Source organism: Archocentrus centrarchus, chromosome 22, assembly GCF_007364275.1.
Source record: "Archocentrus centrarchus isolate MPI-CPG fArcCen1 chromosome 22, fArcCen1, whole genome shotgun sequence".
In the NCBI taxonomy this organism is placed as follows: domain Eukaryota; kingdom Metazoa; phylum Chordata; class Actinopteri; order Cichliformes; family Cichlidae; genus Archocentrus; species Archocentrus centrarchus.
In genome coordinates this window covers 9,465,170-9,492,126 of record NC_044367.1, presented here as the reverse complement: position 1 = coordinate 9,492,126, position 26,957 = coordinate 9,465,170, and the positions used below count along the sequence as shown (strand labels likewise).

Below are 26,957 nucleotides of genomic sequence, written 5' to 3'. Positions count from 1 at the left end.
TCCCACATTCCTGGTGACCAGGCCCATACATATATCAAAGGCCGATGGCAGATGCAGCGATAAGGCAGGCCAGCATTCTCAAGGAGCAGCTCTCAGGCGCAGTCATGCATTGCTGATTTGTGGGCCTCATGCTAGGGAGTGCTCAGGACACGTTGTTTATGAGTTTGTAAGTGTATAAGCTAGAGTGAAATGTTTGGGTGCAGTTGTAAATAAAATATGCGTGTGGTTATACATTTGCTAGTCGTTTCTGTCAAAGTACATTCCCGTGACCAGAGAACTAGCATAGATTCGGCGAGATCAGTTGCATTCTTGCCCGTTCAATAGTAGGAGAGTTAGATGAGCCTCCGGTGTGGGCCGAGGGGTAAAAGCAGTCCACATGTGCTGCCGCTTGCCTGACGGATCTCTACGTAAACCCAACCAGTCTTGGCTGGTTTCTTTATGAGCCTGTGTGCCCGACATAAAAAACTGCCCAACAGAGTGCAACATGCAAAACCCTCCAAAACCACATGCTGATCTAAAACAGCTTCATAGATCTCTGCCTACCATCCCAAATTGTGATGCCGCTTTTGGAGTTAACCAGAAATCATTTTTATTTCACTCAGTTGTTTTTATTTTGATTACCTGGGCACACATGGCAGCAGGTGTCCTTGTTCCTGATTGGTGCTTGACAAAGAGCTGGGGGACACACTTCGGTGTCACACAGGACACGTCCCTTCCTGCAGGTGCAGCGTGTGCATTCGTCTAGGTTCCAGGTTTCCCCCTCCACATAAAACTCTCCCCCAGGTGCTCTGCACACCACCATGTCCATCCCCTCTGGCTGACCGCTGCCAGAGTCATCTACAGTAGGCGTGGGGGAGGAGAAAAGAAAGAGTCATGTATCTTTTAACATTCATTCAGCCCTTAACAATAAGGACTACATGATACAGTGAAACAATAATCTTAAAAAAGCAAACAGAGGTTACAAAAATAAGGGTGCTTGGGAAACTGCCATCCAATAACCACTGTCGAAGTCATTTTTTGACACTAATTTAGTAAAAGCATCTTCCTGTCCAACAGAGAAGCAGACATCTGCAAACTATTAGCCTGTTGTCCCCTGACTGCAAAGTGTGCATAGCTTCTGAAAGTCATAGACATTCCACTCTTAAATATTTGAACAGCTAACTGAATCACTCCTCCATAAATATCCCTTGAGTTGGAGAGTTGTGGATTCAAAAAAAGAAGCATGCCTTCCATTTTTAGAGAAACAGACAGAGACGGTGTGTTCAAAGCTCTCCGTTTGCTGTGCACGTAACTATTTCTGAATTCTGAAGTGTTTCAATTTAATTGAAAGGAGATATATATCTGTAGCACAGTAGTATAGTGGACAGTTAAACCAATCTTTGGCCTTATTTTGTTAGTTTTAGACATGGGTTTTATTGATTATGACAACAATATGAGTAAATGTTAAGATCTGGGAACACAGAAAAAAATTGCTGCAATGAAGTCTTGAATGTGACTGCACCCATAATGATGGTAATAAACTCTTATTGGACTGGAAAACTGGATGCAGGCAACTACAGCGTGGTTGAGGGACTTTGTGTAAATAGGGATAATTGTTTTATATGAATAGCTCTGGGAATAACTGTGCCATTCTCACTCATTTGCTTTTGCAAATAAGAGCAACTAATAAGGCGGGTTGTCATCAAATATGAAATAACAGGATTTATCCTTTGATCCAGTATGCGAACTGCAGAAACATACCCTCACAGGTAGGACAGCACTGGTTAGGCTTGACAACAGGATGAAGACAGCTGGGCACTGGGCAGGATATGAGCACACACATCTCCCGTCCGGAGTGACAATAGCAGTCGCGACAGCCATCGTGCCAGCCCTCACCTTCCTCGTATTTCTGCCCATTGGACGTAAGGCAATAGTTGGGCATCGGTGCCGGGGCAGTGGTGCTTGGGACATGGCCGCTTTCTAGACACACAAGGTGCAGACGTTACTGGGATGGCTAAGAACTACAGAAACTTTCTAAATGTCTCTTCTCTTTTATTTTTAAATCTTAATAATACATTCACACATACTTCCAAAAACACTTTTTTGACCACTAAATATTTTATTAGTCTACAAAGAGCCTGTTTCAGGAGTTTCAAATCAGGTAAACAGTGGATTATTTGCAGTAGGAATGTCTCTGTGTGCGTTCCTGTGTTTGTGCAGTAGGTGCACAGATTACCTCGCAAACCAAAGAAAAGGTTAAGTATATTTGAGGCTGAGATATATATTTATACTGCTGCTAAAATGGCAAAATAAACACACATAGGCATAAGTGTGGCTTCTGAATACAAACTTTAACCTTGGGAATTTGAGGGAATCTAATTAGAGTTGCACGCACATCCCCTGGATAAAGCTGAACACCAACAAGAAGCCCACATAAAAGTGTCAGCCTCACAGGAGTGCAAGCAAAAGGTCACAGGAAATCAAAGCTGCAGCTTAGTGTCAGAAATTCAGCTCTGCTGTGTTCCACTCCGTACGCTACTTACATTACAGGCCATGTGGTGAAAGTGTAGTTAAATATGAGTAACTCGATATAATAATTTAGAGACGGGTGAAATATATAGCTGGTATAGTCATAAGATCTTCCTTTTAGGGAGGTCAGTACAAGTCTGGTGAAAGTCTCAATAATCTATGAATATATGATATGATACGAAGTGCTGTATAAAGGTTGAGCTGGGGGAACATTAAAGGTTAAGAAGTTGCAAAAATAGGCAGGGCCTATCCTGTTGGGGCCATGAATCATAAAAAAGAAGGTGGTAATGATGCTCAGTAAACTTAAAAACTAATGAAACTAATGAAATGTGCAATGCAATTTTCTATTTTGACAAGTTCCCCACCACTACTGGCTGAAATGCAGAGCCTCCACTGTGTTTTACAGATGGCTGTAGAAACTCACTGTTGTACCTCTCTGTTGACCTCCTCTGTACATATTGATGATGATTTGATTCAAAATTTTCAAATTTGGATTCATCACTCCGTAAGACCTGTCGCCACTGATTTTCAGTCCAGATCTTGTGTAATCTGGCATAGCTCAGCATTTTCTTCTTACTTCCCTTCCTTATAAATGGCTTCTTGACAGCCACCCTTCCACTGAGACCATTTCTGATCAGGCTTCAGTGAACAGCAGATGGATCAGCTGAAGGGCCAGATGCATCTCTCAGCTCCCGTGTCAGGTCTTTGTTGGATTTTTTTCCTGTTTCTTAAGGACTTTCAGATCATTTTAATCTGCTGTAGATGATGTGTTTTGTGACAGGCTGCTAGTAACAAAGTTACAAAGATGCATTTTAAAGTCAGTTCTTTGCCAAGTTGTCTGTTACATCAATACTGAGTTTGGTGCTTTTTTTTAATGCTTGAATGATTCATAGGTCAGGGTTAGGAGTCTTAACAAACTGGTGAAGCAGCCAGTGTCCAAAGAAAAACTCTGAAAGGCCTTCAGAACCCTGGACAACTATTGCTCAAGACCACTTTAAAAATAACATGAAAGTCTGGCCTCTTGGAAGTAAAATACAGAGAAATGAAGGGTGGCTTTTGCACAGTGCTCTCATTGAGAATGTTTCACAATTTCCTTTTAGAAAATATTTTTTGTTAACACCGGTATCCATCTTCAATCTATTATCATATCATTCATTTCAAGACATTTTTCAGTAACAAATATTGGCATTTTGCACAGCTCTTGGGTGGTTAAAGGGTCATTCCAACAATGTTCTACATGAATTTCCAATTACTTATCAGAGAGTTCTAATCTCATCTCATTTCTGGCTAAAATTTATAGACAAAAAGAGTTACAAACTTGGGCATGAAAAGACAGACTTTTATGTGTCTTTTGCAAGCCCGTCAACTTTCTGCACAACTAACGCAGCCACTGAAGAATCCCTTTAATCATGACGAGCAGCAGATTGATAACAGAGGTCCGTTACCTTTACACATGCAGATGGAGCAGCCCTTCCTGTTCTGCTGATATCCATTAATGCAGTGCTTGTCGCAGGTGAAGGGAGGACACTTGACACAGCGACACATCTCGCAGCCATGCTTGTTCCTGCTGCAGGGTAACAAACACAGACATGATGAAGTACACGCAAATAAACCTTAATCACTGCAACAGTGTGTGAGGAAGTAAACAAAGTGTCAGAACTAAATGATACCATCCCTGTGTAGCTCAAACATGATTTCAAATTGCTTCACACAGAGTTGTGATATAGCAAATCCCAGATGTCTTAGTCATGAATAATCAACATCTGGACTTGCTTTTTTTCCCCTCTCTATATTAGCTGGCTTTGAAGAAGAACAAATAAAGGGCCAACATGTGAGATCCCTGAGGTTTGCACATCATACCAGCTCAAAGACTCTGAGAAAAAAGGGCCCGTTACCAATTCAGATGTTTGCAATTCACCCTGTCGCCTTTCTTATCCAAAAGCCTCATATAAGACATAGAAGAGCACCACGGATCAATGGCTAGATAAGAGCTACTCTGAATAATAAAATCATGTTGATCTCACAGAAAACGATAGAAGACAGTAGGAGATGGGACCTTCTGATGGTTAAGTGTAAACTTGAGGTTGATTTACAAAATTAAGTAGCAATTATACTAAACTGACCAGGAAATCAGAGTCCTGTAGTTAGAGCAAAGCAATGTAACAGGGCCATCCTCACATGCATAAGCTGCAATGTGAATTTTGGTGGTCTGGTCTGCTTCCAGTGTCTAGAAATAGACCAGTTGGATCCAATTATTCTGCCTAATAAAACATGAATGAACTGCACGCTGATAAATTGGCAAAACCCAAATGAAATTATAACCTGTGTGTCTACACTTGTCTTATTCTAGACTCTAGCCCTCTTTAACCCTCCCTGCCTCATTCATCTTCACTCAGCCACTTCCTCTCTGTCTTACCCTCCAGGTAAGTGATGAGTCCTACCTCACGCAGTGGCCTCATTACGACTGGATAATTAGCCTATTAATCTTCATCTGCCAGAGTGAAAAATTGAAGACCCCATAATGCAGAGCTATGTCCCATAAAGAGGACACAGCATTTCAGGCTCAGCAAACAGGGGTCCTCATCTATGCTGAAACAGCAATAACAGCTATTGGAACAACATAGTGAAGGGTTGGCTAGAGCCTCACTGTACAAATACAGAGACAGAGAACGCTGCAGCCTTAGAGTAAGGCTTTGTTTAAAGATAGTGTGTTGAATGCCAAGCAGCGCTTTGGGCTCCAGGGGGATACAGGGGCTTGGGGAGACACTAGGGGCCTCGGCCTGGGACTGCTGGCTCGGCACAATTTCCAGTGGGCTGCAAACGTGATGGCCAGAGGAATGCCATTCATAACCCGTGTGGTCACAGTTGTGAGCTTGAGGTATGAAAGACGAAAAACACAATACTGACACCACAAACAAAACTTCAGATACGAGAAGCACTCACAGAGTATTCTTAATTGAGGAATGGTTAACATATGATTTAACATTTTCACATTGTTTACATTCATCTTGCTTCATAGGCCAGCACCATCAGCTTTTGGACATGTACTGTACATTACAACGCTCACAGGATGTCATCAATACACCCAGTGTAAACATGGTTAATGGTGCTTTTTGTCTCTCTGTGGTAGCTACATGCGCGGTTCTGTGCGAGAAGAAAGCGTTGCATTGTAAGGCTGGCAAGCTCTCAGAGGATTTCAGACTTCTAAGGCTAGACCAAAACAGCTGTTTATGAAGGATAAAGCCGGGACTTCCTGCTCCTCTTTTCCCTACAGAATCCATCTCATCCTCTCTCCTCCTGTCTCCTCCTCTCCTCTTGTGTCCCTGTTGAGCTGCGGCTCCAGAAAGTATGGCTGAGATATCAGAAGGATCCCAACTGTATATATATTTCATAAAGGCTGCTTTTGTCCTGATGTGTTTTTGATCGCTGTTTTGAGACAGGATGATGATTTATGAAATGGGAGTGGTGCCTTGGGACCAAGCGTCCCATTACAGAGCCCTTCCAGATGTTTGATTGGGTTAAATGGGATTATGAAGAGAGAAGTTGTAGAGGGCCACGGGGCTAGTGTGGACCCCACACAAATATACACACAAGATAACTCAGAGATCTGGGATTGGCCACCAAGGTAGGCCTTTTGATGACTACTGTTGGCCATTGCCTGGTATACTTTCTTTGAAAGAGGCACTGACTCCTGGGCATCACTTAATATTAAGTACTGAAATTCTTTTTAACCATAAAAATATGCAGGGGGTGGCTGGGAGAAAATGATTTGTAGACTTTATGAAATCTAAAACCCTTTACCATTTTTCTTGGAGTAGAAGGAGCTACACACTGTAAATTGATCATTAAGAGACTGATGTAATTTCAAAATATTCAAAAGATTGAAAGCCACTGAAACTTTCCTGTCATATGACTCCATAAGCGCAGCATTGAGAGACATATGTGTTTAAATCAGACTCAAAACACAAATGAAAAATTAGCATACAGCTGGACTTCGGGGGCCTGGAACTCACTGGCTCAATGGGTATACTTACACATATCCATAGGGGCAGGTCTTAGTGCAGGTCAGAGGTCGGCACTTTGGAATAGGGACAGTGCACTCACACACCTCACATCCAAAATCATCTCTCTCATATCCCCTTGGACACTGCAGGGAACAGTACGTTCCCAGGTCCGGGCAGGAGTCGTCTGAAAGAGTTGAGAAAGAGGTCGTCCAATCATGACCACAACAATCCATCAAAGGCAAAGGCATGAGCTGCCATGGGGCTGCTCACAGCAGCACTCCTTTTCACAAAGAACCGTGTAGAGACACCAATAAGCTGTGATGAATATCAACATGTCTATGGTGCTGTCAAAACCAAGTGGTTGCAACAGGTAAACATAGCACTGTCCACCGGGACTGCAAGACGCAGCATGTCACAAGAAATGTATCATTTCTTCACGCTTTTTAAAGTCATTTCCTACAACTTTAACCCTCCGCGGTGAACTAAAAATTGAGAATGTGAACTTACTGTTGAGACACTGGCAAAGAAGACATCCATTTTTGTCCTGTTGGAAGCCATAGGGGCAGTCATTCACTGACAGGGAGCAGTTTTCCAGGGGAGGACACAGCAAGGGGCTTACTGTTTCATAGGAAGGCTCTGTTTTTAAAAAAAAAAGAGAGAGATAATAGAGGGTGAGAACTTTAAGGGCGCTGCTATGAATTTATTCCTGTTTTTTTATACATTTGTGTGCTTGAATCCCTTCAGGTGTTACACTCCATCTGTGTTTTTTCTGCCAACTCTAATAGCTACCTATTTACACTGCTCTACTTATAAACAGTAATTGCAGATAAATGTAGAGCAATTACACCGGGGTGGGTTGCACCTGAAGGGGGATTATACCTCTCTGTCTTATTGTGCAGAGCTGTCTCCGATTAATAAACTGAAAATGTGTCTACATGTGATTTTGGGCCAACTTTATTGTGGTGCCACAATAAATGAGGATGGAATAAGACACACACGGACCCATAACATCACTATTCCCCATCACATGCTTCTTGCCACGTTCAGTGGGAGGAGCAGGACCCAATGAGCTGTAACCAATTATGCTTAAAAAAAAGGCTCTACCTCAATTATGCAGCCTCCTGTGTTAAAAGGATGCCATAGCGTCATACGCACACAGGTGGGTCTCATTTTGGCAGGCAAGGGTAATAAAAGAACACAAAAAACCCTGCTGCTTGAAGAATGCTCTGTGGCCTCCCCCTTTAATGAGCCCATGCCGACATGGCCTCTGTAAAAAAGCTGCAGGGACACTGGAGTCTCCAACATTTGGTATGTGTGCTATTAGCTATGCATTATACTTAATAAATACAAAAAAAATTTTTTTTTTAAAATACATGTGCATTTTGGTTTGAACAACACAACTCTGTGTACCTTCACAGAAGGGACAGCATTCTCCGGGGATCTTCACGGGGTTTTGGCAACTCTGTTTGCAGGCCATGGCCGTGCAGTGCGGTTCTCCATCCACACACTGGCAGAAGGTGCAGTCGTCCTCTTTCCACTGCTCCTCGTGGGCTCGCAGCTTATTATTCACCCAGCAGCTGGCCTCAGCACTATCCATTGACAGTAACTCCACATCTGAGAGGAAAGAAAGATGTTCGCAGTGTGTGTTCAGGAACGAAGTGATAAGAGAGTCGCTGATATGATTCTTAGCTCACTCGCTTGTATAGTTTGGTTTGGCTGCCACAGATGGAACCTGATATATTAGACCTAAAGATTCAGTCCAGCGTGGTCCATCCTGTACTGGGATTGTATTAGCAAGAAGCAGAACGGGAGCCTACAAGATATGGAAACTGACTTTTGAACAAGAAATATGAAGACAATACAATACTGTTGAATGTAAATGACTTATTTACATTTACACGTGGTGAAAGGCTCCTGGCTTTGTCACAACATATGCAGGGATTTAGGTTCACATGAGACAGATGACATGTGCTGTATCGTGCTGAGAGAGATTTTGCAAATGGAAATGGGGTAAGAGCATGAACTTCTCTATGTGAGTTTCAGCTGTTACTCCTATAGCCAGTGGCTCGGAAATAACTGCATCATATAAATTTTACTCCAAAGCACTTTAGAAATTTGAGATCTCTTCCCGTTAGCCTTAAACAGGAGGCAAAAATATGGAAAGGTTACAAAAACTGCCATTCTGTGAAGCCACTGCTCGTTTTAGGTTTATCTATGATGCCTAAGACCAGTTCAGTGAACCTTGATTTCATTTTAAAATGCTTTAGAAGCAGGTTAAAAAGTGGCCGCAGCATTTGCCGGTCTACCTCAGAAATATCTACATGCCTATATTTTATACGTTTGGTGTGACTTGGAACAGAAGTCCTATTTGTCCCATCTCATCCCAGCTGAGTTTGAGTGTTTGGTGTTGGGTGTGATGACCCTGAACAGAATATTTTTCCTTTCCTTTTCCACTGACACAGTGCTTGTGCTCATGCTGCTGCCAAATTTGTCTCGGCTCCTTTTAAATATCAACAGGTTTGAGAATCAAATGTTACAAAGCATTACAGAGTGGAAGCTGCAGTAATTCCGTGAGCTACTTCTGTAAATCATCAGAGAAAATGTTTTGGAACCCCCTCTTATAGCCGATGACTTTAAATTTGCTGGTCTATAATTTGGAATTACTATAGTGTTGTACCAGGTAACAGAAGGCAGGTAACAATGTACACCTATAGCCATCCTGTTACAACGACTGTTGTAATGAAACTTTGAAAAGGTCCCATTTGTCGGTCTATTTTAGCATTTCTGCTGCATAAAACTGGAGGCCTCTAGAGAAAAATAATAAAAAGAAAGAGCTAAGTGATACAGCAGAGGCCCAGCTATCCAGTTTGTTTCCAAGCTGCAACAGTCCTGTCTCTTACACTCCCTACAACGCAACCCAACAGCACCATCCTGTTCGCCTTCTGTTCAACACACTCCAAGCCCAAGCAAAGTTTTCAAACAATTCTGTATGAAAGATTGCCACAAAATAAAGTAATATGCCAATGACTACCAGGCTTCTTTTGGGAACTTGCTTCCTAATTTAACCTGCACTCATAGTTTGTGGGTTTATTATCACAACTAACCCCTTTCCATTGCAAATGGGTCATTTTATCCTTCATTTACAAAGAAACACTGATTAAGAACATCACACGTTTTTAAAATACCTTTTGAACCTTGATTAAGTAATGCATCCAGCGCTGCCTGCGCTGAGTCGCGCAGTATGAAAGTGCAGCTTTCTTCATAAACAAAAGATGAAAGCATTCCATGCCATCTAAATGCCTGCACATTCCAGCTGTACCTCTAAAACTGACCTAACATGATCTTTTCTGCACTCTTTTTTTTTCCCCCTCCTCTTTTATGTATCTGATCAACTGTAGCCACGTAGTCAGAGGCCAAAGGCTACCATCTCCATCCGCAGAGTAATGTGGTTGCCATATGCGCTGCAAAGCTCATTTTTTTTTAACATTAAGCGAGATCCAGAGCTTACTGAGCTATGCAGTATACAGTGAAAGAAAAAAAAAAAAAAGGGTTTTATGTTTTGAAGTCTCCTGAGTGAAAAGGACTGGAGGATGAATCTTTCTTGCACCACTTTTCACCAGGTATGTTAACAACTCTGATTATGGTTATAGGAGAAAGCCATAATCAGGTAGCACTTAATATCTTCTCCACCTCTGCTGAATCAACTTTTCTCTCTGTCACCCAGCCACACGTGCTTTTTTTTTTTTTTGGCCATGCCACCACGTCTATGGTTTCCAGTTTTGACAGTGTAATGATCAGCAAAAGTTGACACAATTTAAAGCAAATAAAGCAAACGTGTGTACCTATGCAGACAGGGCAACACTCTCCCTCGGGAATGTAGAAGTTTTCACAGTCCAGCTCAGCACACTCTGCCTTGGAGCAGAAGGAGATTCCTCCCCGGCACTGACACAGCCAGCACGGGTCCATGCGGTACACTTCTCCCTCAGAGTACTCTTTCCCATTGTGAACACACTTGGGAGAGACTAAGGGAAAGAAGAATCAGACAGAGGTTGTCAACCTTAAGCTGAACTCCATCTAAGTAAGACAATACACTAATAAATGAGTGCACTATGCTGTGTCAGCTGTCCTACATTTGGCTAAGATTAACACCAGAATATTCTCATTAAGACCACGAGAGAACAATGCATTTTTTTAATCAGACATGTCAAGCTCGATCAGTGAGAGGTTATCACAGCTTTATACAATTAATTACAAATTCATAAACATTTGTTCATTGTCTACTACTGATAGCAATGTTTATCTGAACCAAATGGTGCTGCGGTAGACTGATGGGTGAGGTTAGGCCTGTGGGGCAGAAATGGTATTTATCAGACAATGAAACTGGGTCCATAAGGAGGAATTTCACAGGGATCTATCAAGACTTGAGAAGGCTCTGGACTCTTGCCATTTAGACTAAAAGAAAGCAGTAGTGGGTCTGAGGTTTTGGCAGGATCTGGGCACGGTGTACTGCTGGCAGGTGGAGTGAATCAATGATTTGGCCTGCCTTTCCCAAAAGCATCCAAGCATTTAGACTCTCTTTTAGCTGCATTCAGTCAAACCTTGAAAAGAATGAGCTTACCTGCAGCACCATTGGGAAAACCGCTGTCTGATCCTGTGCGTATTCAACTAGCTCGGCAAAGCCTGAATACCCTTGACACGATAGCCGTACACTATCCCTGTGATCTTCAGCACTTCTCTGGAAGAGCGCCACAGCCCTGTTAGAAAGACTTTAGAAACTCCTCATCAACAACACGTCTCATCTTCAAATGTGAGTTGAACTCTTTTTAAACTGAGTTTGGACTTCCTTCAGCCCACATTTATCAACAGCCCATAACTATAGCTTACAATGTTAGCCATTTGGCATACATGTTTGCCTACTACACCACTATGCCTTTTTCAAGCTCCAGAGACCAAACATGGCGTTAGACTGATGTAGTCAACAATTTAAAATTTGTATCGGCAGTTTCATGGCCAACAGGAAGACTAAGGCATCACATCTCAATGGTAATATTATGCATTCATATGTACCACAGTGGTTTGGGTGAGTCAGCATTAAAAGACCTTATCTAGCCACATGCTGGCTTTTCATCTAACACAATCCAATATGAGGGAAGTGAAACAATGCGGTTATGTAAGAAAGTCTCTATAGAGGAGTAGGTAGATTAGTTATGTGAATCACTGTATTGTGTATTGGGCAGATGCAAGCAGATGTGGGGGCAGTGGTTTCTATAAATGAGAGCAGAGGTTACAGCAGCATCTGTACCCCATACCTTTGAGTGCAGATTCAAAGCGTCTGCACCAATGACCCCGTGCCTCCCGACAACCAGCGCCACACTCTTAACACAAATCAGGTGCGCCAGCTGAGTTGAAAGTGGAGTTTGTCGAACTTCTATTCTCTTCCTTGGTATTTTTCAGCCTTCGCGCCCTCTCACTCAGTATTCCTGCTGTCCTGCTTCGCGTGCAGCAGAACTAAGCAGAGAAAATGCACTAAGCACTTTTAGCTGGCTGAAATCAAGAGGCGAGGCAATGAGTTTTTAACGCTCACAGAAGCAATAGGAAGTCACATGAGGGGATGCTCACATGTGATTTCCGCAATGTTTGTTAATTGTAATCCCTAAAACAACTTGGGGCATAGAGTCTAAATTCCAGTCATGCTTTGTGATGTTCAGGCTTCTCTAAATTGCGGTGAGGACTGGATGCAGAGATGGATCCACTGACCCTGAGTCTTTCTAAATCATTCATAATGGACTGTCATTCTCTTGTGGTTTACAGGCATACTGAAAGCAAAAGCTCAGTCAGAAATGTGACTTTTCGAAGAGACAAATAACCACGTGATCCGTTTAGAAAATCAACTGTGAGGACATGGCTGCATTTGGCTGTGTGTTTGTAACAAAGTCGAGTGAAGTTTCCAAAGAACCATTAGTGTGGTGATCTCAGCCTTATTGCTTAACATCAGCATAAATCTCAACAGAACATGTGCAGCACTGCACCTACTCTGCAACCACCGCTGGGGACATATGCAAAATATGTGCCAGGCAAAGTGTTGATAAACAGCAGGCCACAGCCAAACAGATCAAACAGGGTCCTCTATAATATCCAATGACATCAGGTTGGAATGGTGCTGCCAGGTTTGCTCTGCCACACAGATACAACTGTCCTGTAGCCAATGATGGATCAGAATCCATCGTTGATGAGGCCAAAACACACAGGTGGAGCTTATTGTCGCTGCACACACTAACCCTGACTAAACATCAGTCCCCAGCCAAGTGGGCAATGGAAACAAGATAATCACTCCAAGCCCCGCACAGAGAAACACTGCAAGGGCATGTTGAAATGTGTAGAGGATAGTTAATTTCAAATACAAAGCCTAAGACATTTGAAGATTCTGTATTTTTAGTGGACTGTGGAACTGACAAGGGCTGCAGTGCGTGTCCCTGTCCCCGCCCGTGGAGCTTTCTGACACGGCACGCAGTCATGCAAGCCTAACGGACAGTAGGAGCAGCACAAAAGGCATCAAGCCCCTGACCCGAAGAGCAGCAGACACTTGTTATCAAAACACTGATCCCATGGCCCCCACGGCTGCCATTCAGCCCCCGCCGGCCTGCCGGACTCGATTACCCTCCCCACTGGCAGACAGGAGCACATAAAAAGCATTCCCATCAATGAACTGTTGAACCTTTTCCCTTTGGACGTGTGACCAGACAGGAACTCTTTGACACTGCACTTCTGTTGAGCAAATTCATAGCCTAAGCACTTTTCTGGTCACCGGGCTCGTTAAGACCATTAATTCTGGGACACAGCACTCATTTATACATGCGCAGGGGCCGGAATGTGAATTTGTTCTGTTGGTAAAACAGCGAATATTTGTTGGGTGTGCAGAGTAAACAGACCAATACCACAGGCCCCCTCCCTGCCTTCCTAACGCTCCTGGCTGCCTCTGCCTGACGACAGAGACGTGCTATACTCTCGTGCGCATTCAGCATCTGCTCGCCTGCCATGTCACTTTCTCTTTTAACAAGGTGAGAAAATGAAAGACACACTGTGTTTAATATCGCTTTAAGAATGAAAAGATTTTGTGTGCACAGCCCTGAAAATGTCTTGGAAACCCCAATGAATCTCTCATCAACTGTGTAATTGCTATTCCTAGAGGGAGTGCACTAAGTGTGTAGTGCACACTTCGGTGCAATTACCTTTCTGACACACAAAGACATCACAGCAGTCTCCTGGTTGACCGCTGGCTTGCCCAAGTGAAACAGGGTGCTGTCCGCTCGGGCACTGGGGCTTGTGGCAGGCACGGAAGTTGCAAGTGCACTGGGGTGGTACGGAGGGGCAGCATCCAGCAGGAGGCTTGTAGCTCTTGGTCAGGACTGAACCCTCGGGGCAAGAGGGCACCTGCAGAGTGGGGCATTTCACCCCAGCACACCTCATCTCCTCTGTAAAAAAAAAAACAAACAAAAAAAACCAAAACTAAAGCACAGACATGGATTCATGTTTTAGACACTGGTGACTGTACTGCATATATGGAAACAAAATCAGTGGAATGGATCCAGGTTGATCATCTTTTAAAAATTTCCTTTGTTTTTATGTAACAACACCTTCAGCTGTTGAGGATCTGACTGTGTCAGCACTTTTTTCCTAGGGTAAGGTGGAGGGTTTCTCTGCGTTTATGTATGTTAGTGAGGGCTGTCAATATGAGCCACTATGTTACCAGGCTAACCCAACACAAACTGTGTACATTAGATCTCTTTCAGTCCATGATTGCTTTGCAGCATCCTGCCAGAGACATGAGAGTGCCCCTCTCTACACATGACAAGGCTCTCTCCAGTAAACATGTCCCCTTGGGGGGAGGGGGGGCAGTGTGCCCCATTCTAAGTCTGCAACGTATCCACAGTATGCCTAAACTGTAGGTGTGGGCTGCCCTGTGGCCCCACAGTGCAGTGCCCACATGTTCCCTTTGATACATTACTGCCACCAGTTGTTATGGACTGTGGACAAGAATGTCCATCAATCACAAGAGGTAGCCAAAGCAGTTACTGCCACATGTTCAGTTTTTACAGATTTTTACACAAGATTTTTTCCCCCCTTCCTGACACAACCCTCTCAAGTTTGGACTGCAGATCTTTCGCTTGCTAGGGAAATTTATAAAACACTACACTATGGAGCTGCTCGCTCCAAAGACTCACATTTGATCAAACAAGTTAGTCTGTCTTGGAAAACGGAATATCACCTGATATCTTTCACCTCTTGATTTTTTTTGTAATATATTGATAGGATCCCATGTAACTTCCATTTTACTGAGATTTTGAATCAGTCACCTTCTCTGAGCCTCATATTTCTGTGTACTAAAATGTTCTATGGTTTCATCTCCTCCATAATAGTCACATTTCACTGTATCGTGTTTCCTTATTATAAATAATGTGCGGTCAAAGATACCCATACAGGGCCACAGTAAGCAGCTGTCGGTGAATTGTGGGGCTGTGGGGGCAGGGCAAACCCACACTTAAGTGGGTGTGCCCACACAGGGCCCACAGCAATTTTGCCCTTTGGGGCCCCTATATGGGTTTTCTATGGGCAAGTCCACTATGGGTTGCACACAGAAAATTGTCATCTGGGCCCTGAGAATTAAAACTACTGTGGGGCCTATACGGCCCCCAGGAGGGCCAATCCTTTTGGGGACCCAAAAGGTCAAAACTGCTATGGACCCCACATGGGCTTTTCTACAGGGGCCCCACATGGGTTTTCTATGGCCAGCCCACGGTCTGCACATCCTACACGGGTCTGCACATCCTGTCTATGGGCCTCAGGTTCCACCTAGCCTGGCTCAACTGGCTCACAATTCAAATAGCACCTTGCACTCTAAAACCTGCAATTATTAGCAGCCAACCTTCACCAGAGATTTTTTTTTTTTCCAATTTAGAATCTCAACTTCACTTAGCATACCAGGATGCATTTGTTGATTCATCAGCCAGAGGCAACGTAATAGCTCTGATACCCCTTGTTGGGGGAAAAAAGGTGCAGGAATACTGGTAATTTGGACGAGGGGCTCAGGAGTGTATTTTGGAACCTTTTCAGGAAAAGAAAAGTGCTCCTCTTTACAGATACTGTATTATAGGAGAACAGCAGCTACCTTACAAGGCTTGGATGAATGAAACCAAATCTATGTGTTTATTTTGGTCTTCGGTGCCCCTGTAATGTTTACATGTGGGGTGGTAGAGAGATTTTTTTGGAAAGCAGACTCGTGTTCTGTCCCAAAATCAAAGTTAGTTTCCCAGATATCCTGAGGAAAAGTGCGTAAATGCAGCATTAACAAGTTAAGGAGAAAATGTGTAAATAAATAACTACCTTATAAGAAAGTTAATTTAAGGACTATGATTTATTTATAAGAAATACTTCAAAATCTTCGCATACATCTGGTTTTTGAGGAGAGGGAATGAGGTTACATAACAATGCTTGGGGTTTTGATAATGTTTCCAGAGAAACAGTTCTGCTGATGCTCTTCCCAGACTGCTGCTGGCTCCAAAGCGCAACACGAGTCACTCAGAGGATGTGCTTCATCCCTGACATTTGAATACTGGTAAGTGGATCCCTTTGAGTTTTGCCACCAGATGGGGAAACTGAGTGGTTCAGGTCTACTTCTGCTCTGATAATGGTTTGGCTTTGCCAGTCCTCAACTCAAGAAACAGGTCTACATGATGTTCTGCTGGCAGTGCAGTTAAGTAACTGTTTGATGTCTGCCTGACCAAGAACAAACATGGAAGAGAGGGCCTCTAAGACTGTGAGAGCTCTATTTTGGTGGGTGGGGGTAACATAACTGACACATGAAATTGAGGATAAGGGGAACATTGAATTTTTCTGGCTCCAGATAAATAGAGCAGGAGTGTTAGGTATCTGTACTGTAGTGTTTACTCAAGCAACCTGGGAACTGTGAGGACTGCCACAAAGCTCTCATTGATAAACTTTCTAGCTGAATAGTGTCATAGAAAATGAGGGAAAACCCCTGAATTAAGGGAGGCTACAACCCATTTAACGGTTTTTGGCCTAATTCCTATGCTGGAGTTAAATAAACTTCAGTTGGAAGTGCTGATTGGCAAATGTTTTACTTACAATAAAAGTCTAATGCAGTCTGCTGCTGCTCAGTTAAAGACTGGTTTTGCATATGAAAACCTCAAGCTTTTTAAAGCTGTAAAAAAAAAAAAACCAAACAAAAAAAAAACTGCCCTGGGTCAATTTTGCACATGGTTCTGCACTGAAAAACACTTTCTTTGCATTGTTTGTGCCACAGAGAAGGCTGATTACTCTTTCAGTTGTGATAATGGCTGGGGTTAGTGTGTGCTGGGAAAGGCAGCTGGCAGACATACCATTGTAATTTAAATGAATAGAATTGTATCCATCAGTGGAAATGGTTCAACCCTTGCAGGTCCAATTAATACAATTTTTAGCTGGCACAATTATAAACACAATAGGCAGACAGGGCGGATGGAAAAGTCAGCAATACATGGATTTTATCCAGCGCTGTTTGCGTTCTATCTTCTAGTATAAATGGCTGTAATTAGTGAGTCAGCAACCACAGAACCAATCTTTGTATCATAATGTTGGCCATGCTCCAGCTTCCACATACACAAAAGCCCTGATTTGGTATGCTTGATAAATTCTCCCTGCAGATTGGGCAACATTATGCTCTTTTACAACTGTAAGATAGCAAAGATTGGAAAACCCCTGACCCATGATGCACAACCTGCAACAATATGTGATTTTTCTCGCTCTCTCATACACACAGACACACACACTCATGTGTGTCTCACTCACCACACCTGATGTTGATCTAGAAAAGAAAATGTGGAAATTACCTCATTACTACTGAAGGGTGTCTTTTGTAAACAATGCATTCTGGCATTCTGGCGCAGCTCAGTGAAGAAAGCAAAATCTTTCATTCTAAATGTTTTTTTCCCCCTTCCTTTCAAGCCTGGGTACAAGGATTGCAGTCTTTACCCCAACCGGAGCGGCTCGACCGGGCAGAGGAGGCTGTGTTGACAGCCTGAGTTTACTCATGGAAAAAAAGCACACAATGTGAGTTCTGTTAGCTGACTGACTTTGGAAACAAGTCAGCTGAGAACAAAGCTGTCTCAGTCCAGCTGCCCTCCGTGGGTTTCTGGTCTGTCCTCAGGTTTTATAAAGTTGCTCTGCAAAGGGACACATCAGGGCCGTCTCTCACGTAAAGCTGTGGGGGCCTGGCCCAGCGCCCACCAGCAACACTGAGAAACTTAGCATTGTTCACTGTGCGGTGCGTGTGTCAGTGTATGTGTGAGCACCGAGGAGCAGGTCTACGAGGACGTCCAGGCTAAGAGACATAGACAGGGTCAGGAACTTCACACCGTGAACAGAGGGTTGAGGTGGCTGGGCATAGGCATGCAGCCGCCATCTGCTGCCTGCGTACTTTGTTCTCTCACTTATTCTTTAAATATTTGCAGATGAAAAACCTCAAATGAGTGTGCTTGGGTGAAGTAAAGAGAATGTCCACCTGTGTCCGGCATTTGCACACTGATATATTCATACAGTCTGTTGAAGGGTGCCATACATAAAGCAGTGGAAAACTAGAATGAACAGTTATGTCATGTTATGTGTTGAAAATAAGTCTGTGGGAGGCCTGGGCTGTACACATTTGTTAAATAAACTGTGAAAGAGACATGAGAGTTATCCATGGATTTTTGCCATGGAGATCTTTTCTTTTAGGGGAAAAAAAAAAAAAAGAAGCAAAATAGCAATGATAAAAGAAACGAGCCTGGGAACATCAGGATTTGAATTAGGCAGCAGTTGGGGAGTGTTTGATTTGTTAATAGTTATGGTTGAGTCAATAAGCTGAGGTTTTAGGCCTTGATTTAATGAATGGGTTGAGGTTTAGAGCTGGACATGCAGAAAGGGTCTTTGTGTGTATATGTGTGTGTGCGTGTGTGTGCGCGCGTGTGTGTGTTTTGGCTTTCATGCTGGCTTAAATCTGCCTGGTTTGGTTAGTGGCTGACCAAGAATAGTGAGTGGGTTGACAGCAATCCCAACATGCCTTTAAGGGAAGTTCTTTGTCTCTATAGCCACACAGGAGTTTTGTTTCCTCTCTGAAATCAGTCTCCACACACAGAAATAAGCACTCGCTGGGAAACTAGCAGCTTGCAGGGTACAACCGAGCCACAGCTTCCGCAGACGGTACACAAACACTCAGCACTGAGACGTCTCGTGGCCCCCGCCAGCCGATGGCGGTCTGGCTCAGCCAGTAATAGCCCTACCACAAAGAAGCTGCAGCCAAGCAGAACTGCCATTCTTTTCACAAGGGTAGAAAGAGGCAGGACAGTAGTGGCGTAGGTGGGCAAGCAGATTTGTGAGACTGGTTTTACCATGGCATTAGAGTGAATACTAAAAGTGGGACTCACCACCCCACAATACTTCACTCACAATATATTATTGAGATTTTTATCATTTTTGTGATTGCAATAACATATGTGATTTATCACCCCTTTTAAAACTGCAAATTATGTCCCCAAAGTTAAACTTTGTCAGTATCTGTTTTATCCAATGAGATAATGTTATCACACTTCAGTTATTTATTTGCTGCAAAATTAGATTGTCAAGCATTCAACACTGTCACTAAAACCTGCCATAAATGTTGCCATAAGTCGGAGTCAATCTGCTATCAGTCTGCAATTGAATGGGGTCAAGTTGGCAATTACATGCAATCTGTTTCTGATAATGCAGCAATTAACTGTGATAAATCATCGAAAATCATTCCCCTGTCTACAATGCAGTCCTGATCTCCCTCCCCAGGCGCCTCAATTCAAGTCAGACTGCAACTGTTTGCAGAAAGGTTGCCTCCTATCAGGCGACCTGTGCAATCGCCTTGCAATCAAAAGTGATTGTGAGTGTGCAACACCCTCAAGCTCTGGGCAACCATTTAGTCACCACAAGTTGCAGTTGGTCTGAGAATTTGAAAAAACTAAATATAATATAAGCACTAGGCAGCCAGTTTTTGTTGCAGTCCTAGTTTGTTAATCATGTGACTGAGCCATTAGCAATTAGGAGGGAGCTTTGTCAAGCCAAGTATGTCCAGTGGATGATGGTTTTTTGGTTGAGCCAATTTAATGTAAGTTTGTTCGGCTAACATTAACTCAGGATGGTGGTGCGTGTTCATAATATTCCCAGAATAGTTTAATTTATTTTAAAAAAACATCAGTATTTGGTGTCCCTGTATCAGTATCCATATCTTCATGCAAACTCTGACACTTTGACACTTTGCAGTATCAATTGTTTTCCTCCCACCCCTAGTGGATAATGCTTTCGAGTTTGAAAAACCGCTTGTGAACTACTACACACATTTTAGTCTACCCTCACTATCCCACAGAAGGTGCATGTGAGAACACTAATGCCCCGTGAAGTTGGATTAGACATCATTTACTGTACAGCCAGCTCCCTACTACAAAGTCCATGTGTGAATTCACAGCTAGCAAGTGGATGTCCTGTGTCGAGCTCTCTCCACACCATACCCAGACAGTACTTTCACCTAAACCAAAGTATTTTCAGTAGTGAGAATGCAGTTGATGCAAACTATCTCCAGTGTGTGTTACTTCAGATACTGACCCCACACAGTTCAACACTGTTGGGAATTCATCTGTGGAAACATCACTAGATAGCCAGACTGGTGCAGCACAGCTTGGCTTTTCAACTAACACTAAATATGTGTCCTATGAAATACCTGAACCCTTATAGAATGCATAACTGCTGGTGCTTGTTTCTATTAGTAAGCAAATGCAGAGGAATTCTTCTAAAAAAATAAAAAACCCAGAACAACAACAACAAAATCAGTCAGGAACCTTATCATGAATGAAGTATGCAAACCATGCTGAAGTATAAATTTGCTAAACATCACATGACCAAGAACCTTGGGCCTGCACACAAATGTCTCAGAAAAGTAGCTGGCCTCAGTTGTGACTTCGTATTCTGTGTCTGCATTTCCTCTTTCTCTCTATCACATATCACATCGTCTTTCCTCTCATGTGGGAAATAATTCTGACACACCACGTTGCCTCTAATTGATCATATGCAGCCAAATTACATCAGTATTCCAGCAGAAAACAAATCTACAAGAGGTGTGATTAGGAAATGGAACATCACCAAAAAAAGAAAGATGTTGGGTTTTAACAGTGAGTCACAGCACTGACAAGACCACTGTATGAGTCAAATAGAAAGCAAAAGAAGGACAAGACAAACTACTACCATGTGTAAGTCCTGAGGAGGGAATCTGAGTTCTGAGTAATGGCAAAAAAGGTTTCTGTAAGTGTTGAGACACGAGGTCTGCTTTAAAGACGGAATGCGTAACAGTTAACATTCAAAAATGCACATTCACTATCATGCGAAAAACTTACACTTATGTATTGTGTTACCCTCACATAGCAACAGAACTGTGAGTTACTCTAGCACCATGACTAGAAGCAAAGGTAGAGCTGCTCAGAGATCTTACTGTTCTTCTATACAGTCTATGATTCTTTTTACTCATTTGTCAGTGATTAAAAACAAGAACTGAAACTCGAGGCATCTGACCACTGGACCGGAGGATTAACACGCAAGTCAAGCAGCTGGGGTTTGTTTTTAACCAAACACTGCTTCGCACATATGCCTAATCGTAGACCGCTTATGACATCCTCTCCCCTGACTACCACCATCAGGTGGCACTCAAGAGCTAGAAGCCTGGAGACTGAGATCATGCAGTTTCTCCAGCAGATCATCATGAAGGCAGACATAAGCACCTGTTGCTCCAATGTCCATATGCAGCAGAAATGAAGGAAAAATCGGGCACAGAAACAAAAGTACAACCACTTGGGATTCAGAATGGCTGTTGGGTTGCTACTGCAAAGCAACAGTGACCCCTAGAGTTGGATATTCTATGCATAGCACCTTTATTGTTGGGACGATGGCGACTGTAGTGATCAGTGGAGCTCTTGTGCCCTGAGAGTAAGTTTACAGAATACAGCTGCTGTCACACTCTAGAGGGGAATGCTTACACAGATCTTAATAGTTGCTTGTGTCTAAATGCAACGAGGAGTTGACAGACGCAGTCTCCATGGAGCCCAACAGGACAAAGCAAATAGGATCTTAACTATAGAATCCCGGTCTGGTCGCAGAGGAAGCTCCTGCTGATGACAGACAAAGGAAAATCTCTGCCGCGACATCTAGACAAACAAGATAATTATCACACACAGACACATGCGCAACCACAGATGCAGGCACGCAGGCTCACTCGCTCACATACGAAGGCTCATTGCACACGTGATGGATGCATCGGCACATGCAAGCATGCACATGTGTGCATCATTCTACATGCATATGTATTTTTTTTTTTTAAGACATAACAGATGTACACATCCTGCTCTCTTACTTAATGAGGGGCCATTAGACGGGTGGGTGTGTGCTGCGGTGAGAAGTCATAAGCTGCTGAAAAATGTTGTTTACAGTTTTCACTAGTGTGAGTTTAAACTGTCATCCGCTGGGCTCAGGCTTTGATGAGCGCGTCGCAAACATAAAAAGAACAGCAGCTAGTCTTTCATTGTAACACTAGACTTGATGATACGTCTAAACAATATGATATTTGATGAACACACTTCCTGTGGAATTTACTGCATAAATAGCTCAAGACAAACATCCATGCAGCTGCACTGTAGATGCTCTGCAGTGACTTTAATGTTTTCTGGAGACTAAATAAACTTAAATATGTCTCCGCAGCGTGTTGCCAACCACAGTATTGTCTAGCCTAAGAGCCATTCATCATCAAAAATGTCAGCAAACTGCAAAGAGAGTGAGTGAGAACCAGAGTAGAGCAGCATAAAGAAAAAAAAAAAAAAAAAAAAAAAAAAAAAAAAAAAAGCACAGTCACTGACATGGTTGGGAAATCAGACTATTTCTCTCCAGGTTTCATTAACATTTTCCTGCTTTCTTGCTTTGAAAAGCACATTAAGGAAGGCACTTTCTACCCAACACAAACAGGAGTAGAGTGAGTTCCCCGCGTGCCAGTCTTGCCCTGTTTTGCAAATGTCACTCAGGAGACAGCCACCACTTAGCGCCCGCCTATCAGTCACACACGTAACAATCCAAATGAGGAAATTCACTCTGCCAAAAATGTTTTTCACTTAGTGACGTGTCAGTCAGAGAGAGGGGCTGTGAACACATCCTTGTATACTCTACCTTCAGGATTTTCTTTTTCACCTCAGAGCACTGGGGAAGCATTCATACTCGATTCACTTACACCTGAGAATCTCTTGCACGCCACATTTCTATCAACAGTCCCTGCATTTCCTCCTGTCAGATTTGCACCTTCTCCGTTTCACTCCATGTCATTTTCTATGGCATACACTCCTAATCTGTAACAAATTAGGAGTGTATGCTATATACCTGTTAAATTTAGAGTAGGAAAAGAATGTACAAATAATCTTTTGAACAAATTGTGCAAACAATTTTGAATGTTCACTGATCAGTAACAATATTCTTTCACACATAATGAGCTGCAACATAAAGAATGTCGTGGGTATGCTTCACTCAGGGGCAGTTTGTCCAAAAAACCCTTATCTAGTAAACCTATAGTTGACAAATGCTTTATAAATACTGAAATGTAAATGTCACTGGGCTGTTGTGGAAACTCAAGCTGAGCAGAGCTACTGTGTGATTGTAGGCTCTATCTGGAGGTCATTTGAAGGTTACCTGCAGCTTCCTGGCACTGGCTGCGGTTGATGTAGGCGAAGTGGTGGTGGCAGCTCTGAGACTCACACACACAGCCCTCAGTGGTCAGGTTACAGCCAGAGAACATACAAGCTGGGTTGGATGGTCCCACATACTTCTCTCTGTGCTTTTCCCGATGCTCGTGCCTCCGACCATCTGAAATCCAGCCGTGGACACACATAAACCACATTCATCAATGAGTCACAGACAACGGCACCACTCAGGGGTGAGTGGGAAACCGCAAGACAAAGCCTTAGCATGTGTGTCATCACTATGATATCCAAGTAGCATTAGCCACCTCAGAGCCACATCTGTTATGGATTAACTCCTCTCAATAGATAGCATTATCCCCTCTAAAGGAGTTCTGTGCTCGTGTGTGTGTGTGTGTGTGTGTGTGCGTGCGCGCACATCTGTCTTCTAACACAGAAAGAGATGAAGACTCGCCTGACTTAGTGGGCTTCATGCAGGTTTCTTGGTCTGGGTAGGTAAACGAGCCCAAGCAGGAGTGACGGGCATCACACACACACTGACCTCCTGTTTTGTCGCAGCCTGTCATCAGTGGACAGCGCTCATCCTCGAGACCTGCGTCTGGATAGTCAGGGAGTACTGTGGGGAGCAAGAGCGAGAATAGAAACTAGTAAGATCAAGGGAAAAACACAAATTCTCAATAGAGCTGTTGTCACACATGAACTCTGGAAAATGTCATTACAGCAGATGTCTGCTTCAGCTGCTTTCTTGCTACTGGAAATACTCTGCATGGTTTACGCATGTGCAGGAGGTCATGTGACTACTCACTATTTGTGAATTTACCAGACTGTTACCTGGCTCAAATCAACGCAATCAGACCTCACACAGACTTTATAGAGGTTTAATATGCAATATGATGTTTGTATTATCACATCTGCATGCATTGGGTAAGAAAGGTTCAGGTCTGATTATGACTCAGTTCACTCCCATATAAAATGGATAATTAAGACAGATTTGTAGGTGAAACATTTTCAGGGCAAAATGTTCCAGAAAACAAGACATGTTTCCCAAAACTGCTTAAGGGTTAGCCAGCTTACAGCATCGGTTGCACAATACGTGGGTACAACCAATACTGAAATGACCAGTGTTTTTCTGGGCTGCCATCCCTCCTCCCTCCTCATTGTGCCACACTGCTTCAGCTACTGAGCCCATTTGTTTGCTTTTGTTCCACAGCATGGGGCCCTCCCAGGGTTTCCATCTCTGCTGGCTGCTGCAATGCCTTGTCTGAACTAAGGCCACCATACCCACACATTGTTCTTTCTCCCGGTGAGCTTTACCCCCCTGACATGGCACCTCCAGGCTTGGCCTAATTTGGACCAAAATGAAAGCAACAAATAACTGAGCGCGAGACCCCCCCCCAAAAAAAGTCCCCAATCTACACATTATACATAGTATTCCTTTCCCATCCATGCACAGATAAACACACATCTACACCTCAAAATACCTCCCCTCACAATTGTTCAAAAGCATTGGTTGCTGAGAAAACAGGAAGAGATAAACTCCAACACAAAGCAGCCCCTTCCCAAGATTTTGCTGAAAGACCTCAAATTAGCAGTGTGGATGTGTGACTGAAGCTTATCAAAATACTCTGGCTTTCTTCTCCAAACAGCTACATACCAGAACAATGCACCAGAGGAAAATGTGTTAAAGGTTTAACTATCCAACATAAACACAGGCACTTCATAGTTTACCTGACTACTGTAGTGATCCCACCTGAAATCAAGCCTGAAAATGAGAGTCACTGTAATACTCAGTTAGGGGTAGGAGAAACAATAACAAGAAGACTCAAAGTGACTAGAAAGAAACCGAACTCTGTGGCTGTGCTTTTAAATGCCGCAGATGATAATAACACCCATATGTTGATCCATATTAATGTGAAACAGATATTTCACAATGGGAAAAAGAAAAACCTCTTACTGTGATAAAAATTTACTGCTGAAGTGAATCAGTGTGACGGCAGAAGAAAGTGTCCTGGTAAATGCTTTCCCCATGTTAGAGCGGGTTGTGCCGACTGCTTGGCAATGGCCGATGCTCTCAAGCGCTACAGTAAACATCGGCCAGTGGAAGCAATGAAGGTAATATCACCTTCAACCTGAGCCAGCCAGTACTGCTAATAGCTCTCTCAGATGCCCAGTGAACTGGCAAAGCACAAATGGCCTTTTCAAAACACCATACCAAAACTTTCTCTGACTTCCTTTCACCCTAAAATGATCCTCAGTCTCAGGATTTTTTTTTCCATCCTGAGGCTTTCCTGTACCTGGGAGTGTATTTTCATTTAAGGTGGTAGTAGCGCCTGTCTGTGCGGGGTGATAAATCTGGAATGTAGAAAATGAGCTACTCAAAACAATTAATGAAAGACTGGATACTGAAGATATTGTCTCATCAGCTATTTTAGCTTGACCCCAGTAAGACAGTATTTGTCCAAGCTAGTCTGCCTCAGCCTGGTTCCCTTTAGCCTCACCCGAATGTCTGGCCTGGTACGACTCTAACCAAAGCCTATGGCATCATCCTAGGGGGATTCCTGACTCAGTCACTGAGACTGCTTGCCTTGGCATCCAGAGCCAGGATAGAAAAGCTGACCTCTAGAGGCCCTGTGGCTGATAGTGAGCTAAAGAGGAAGTCTTTGAAACATTAGATAATACCAGAGAAAGGGAGAACTAGAAGGCATGTGAAGCAGTGCAGTGGACATAGCGTCCCTGTAAGACAGGCATTCCGTTCCATGGTATGTTAAATGTCTCTGGAGGCTGAGGAAGCTTGGTGTGAAAAGGACAGACACAGGAATAAAATGAGAACATTAAAACAAATCATTTAGGTAAGAATGGCTCATTTCACCTGACTGTCAGGCAGCCCACTGAAGCAGATATATAAGGTGAAAGGGCTAGAGGATTTTTTTGGTCAGAACAGGAGCCTGTAAACCCACAAGGCATTCAACATTTTAGTCGCTATTGTGTCTGCTTCAGTGCTTAAATACCAAAATCTGTCATGAGAATAGTTTATTCTAATAACTAATACTGTTTTTGGCAAGCTCCAACACATTCTTGGGGTTCGTGCAATTACTTCTGGTTATTGTACCTTAAAAAACTGCGAGATTTGCTGGCAACAAAAAATGAAATGAAACATTTCCCCTGATATGAAAAATCCAATGACATTTTTAATTCCAGCAAATCCCACTTCTTTCTGGATATTTGTATCTTGCGTAACAATACCAGGTCTGGAAAAACAGTCGTACAATAGTCTTAGTGGCTATTTCAGCTTTCCTTTGGGAACAGGAGACCAAACATAACAAACTGATTGATAACCATGGCAACCCTCTGTCACAATATGCAACACGTCACCTGTGTTATAATATTGTTGTATCTTCACACAACAGATTTTGACCACCCAGAAAATCAAAACTGTCAGTAGAAAAGCGGAAATATTTTACCCCCTACTCATGATTGCAGGTCTAATCACTTTACGAGCCTTGCAGCATGAGGACGGAAATCTGGGATCAGCCTCCAGCAGTCTGCCTACTGTGGCCCCTGAAAACACACTGGGAGGTGTTGCTTTACCCCCCTCTAAGATCCTTTGGGATATTTTGGCTGTGTATACGTGTGTCTGAATTTGGGGTCAGCAGCATGCTCTGAGGTC

At 43.2% G+C, this 26,957-nt stretch overlaps 1 protein-coding gene across 1 annotated transcript in view; it reads right to left on the bottom strand.

Moving 5' to 3' along the window:
* The window catches only part of LOC115773101 (cysteine rich transmembrane BMP regulator 1 (chordin-like)), a 33,852-nt gene that overhangs the window by 4,883 nt on the left and 2,012 nt on the right, over positions 1-26,957 (bottom strand). Inside the window, exons 2-11 of the mRNA XM_030719611.1 lie at positions 23,745-23,906; positions 23,283-23,456; positions 13,742-13,984; positions 10,355-10,534; positions 7,923-8,126; positions 7,020-7,148; positions 6,543-6,696; positions 3,954-4,075; positions 1,741-1,959; positions 622-837 (exon numbers count right to left, since the gene is read on the bottom strand). Of these exons, the coding sequence (XP_030575471.1) occupies positions 622-837; positions 1,741-1,959; positions 3,954-4,075; positions 6,543-6,696; positions 7,020-7,148; positions 7,923-8,126; positions 10,355-10,534; positions 13,742-13,984; positions 23,283-23,456; positions 23,745-23,906 (1,803 nt within the window). The remainder of the gene's footprint in view (positions 1-621; positions 838-1,740; positions 1,960-3,953; positions 4,076-6,542; positions 6,697-7,019; positions 7,149-7,922; positions 8,127-10,354; positions 10,535-13,741; positions 13,985-23,282; positions 23,457-23,744; positions 23,907-26,957) is intronic.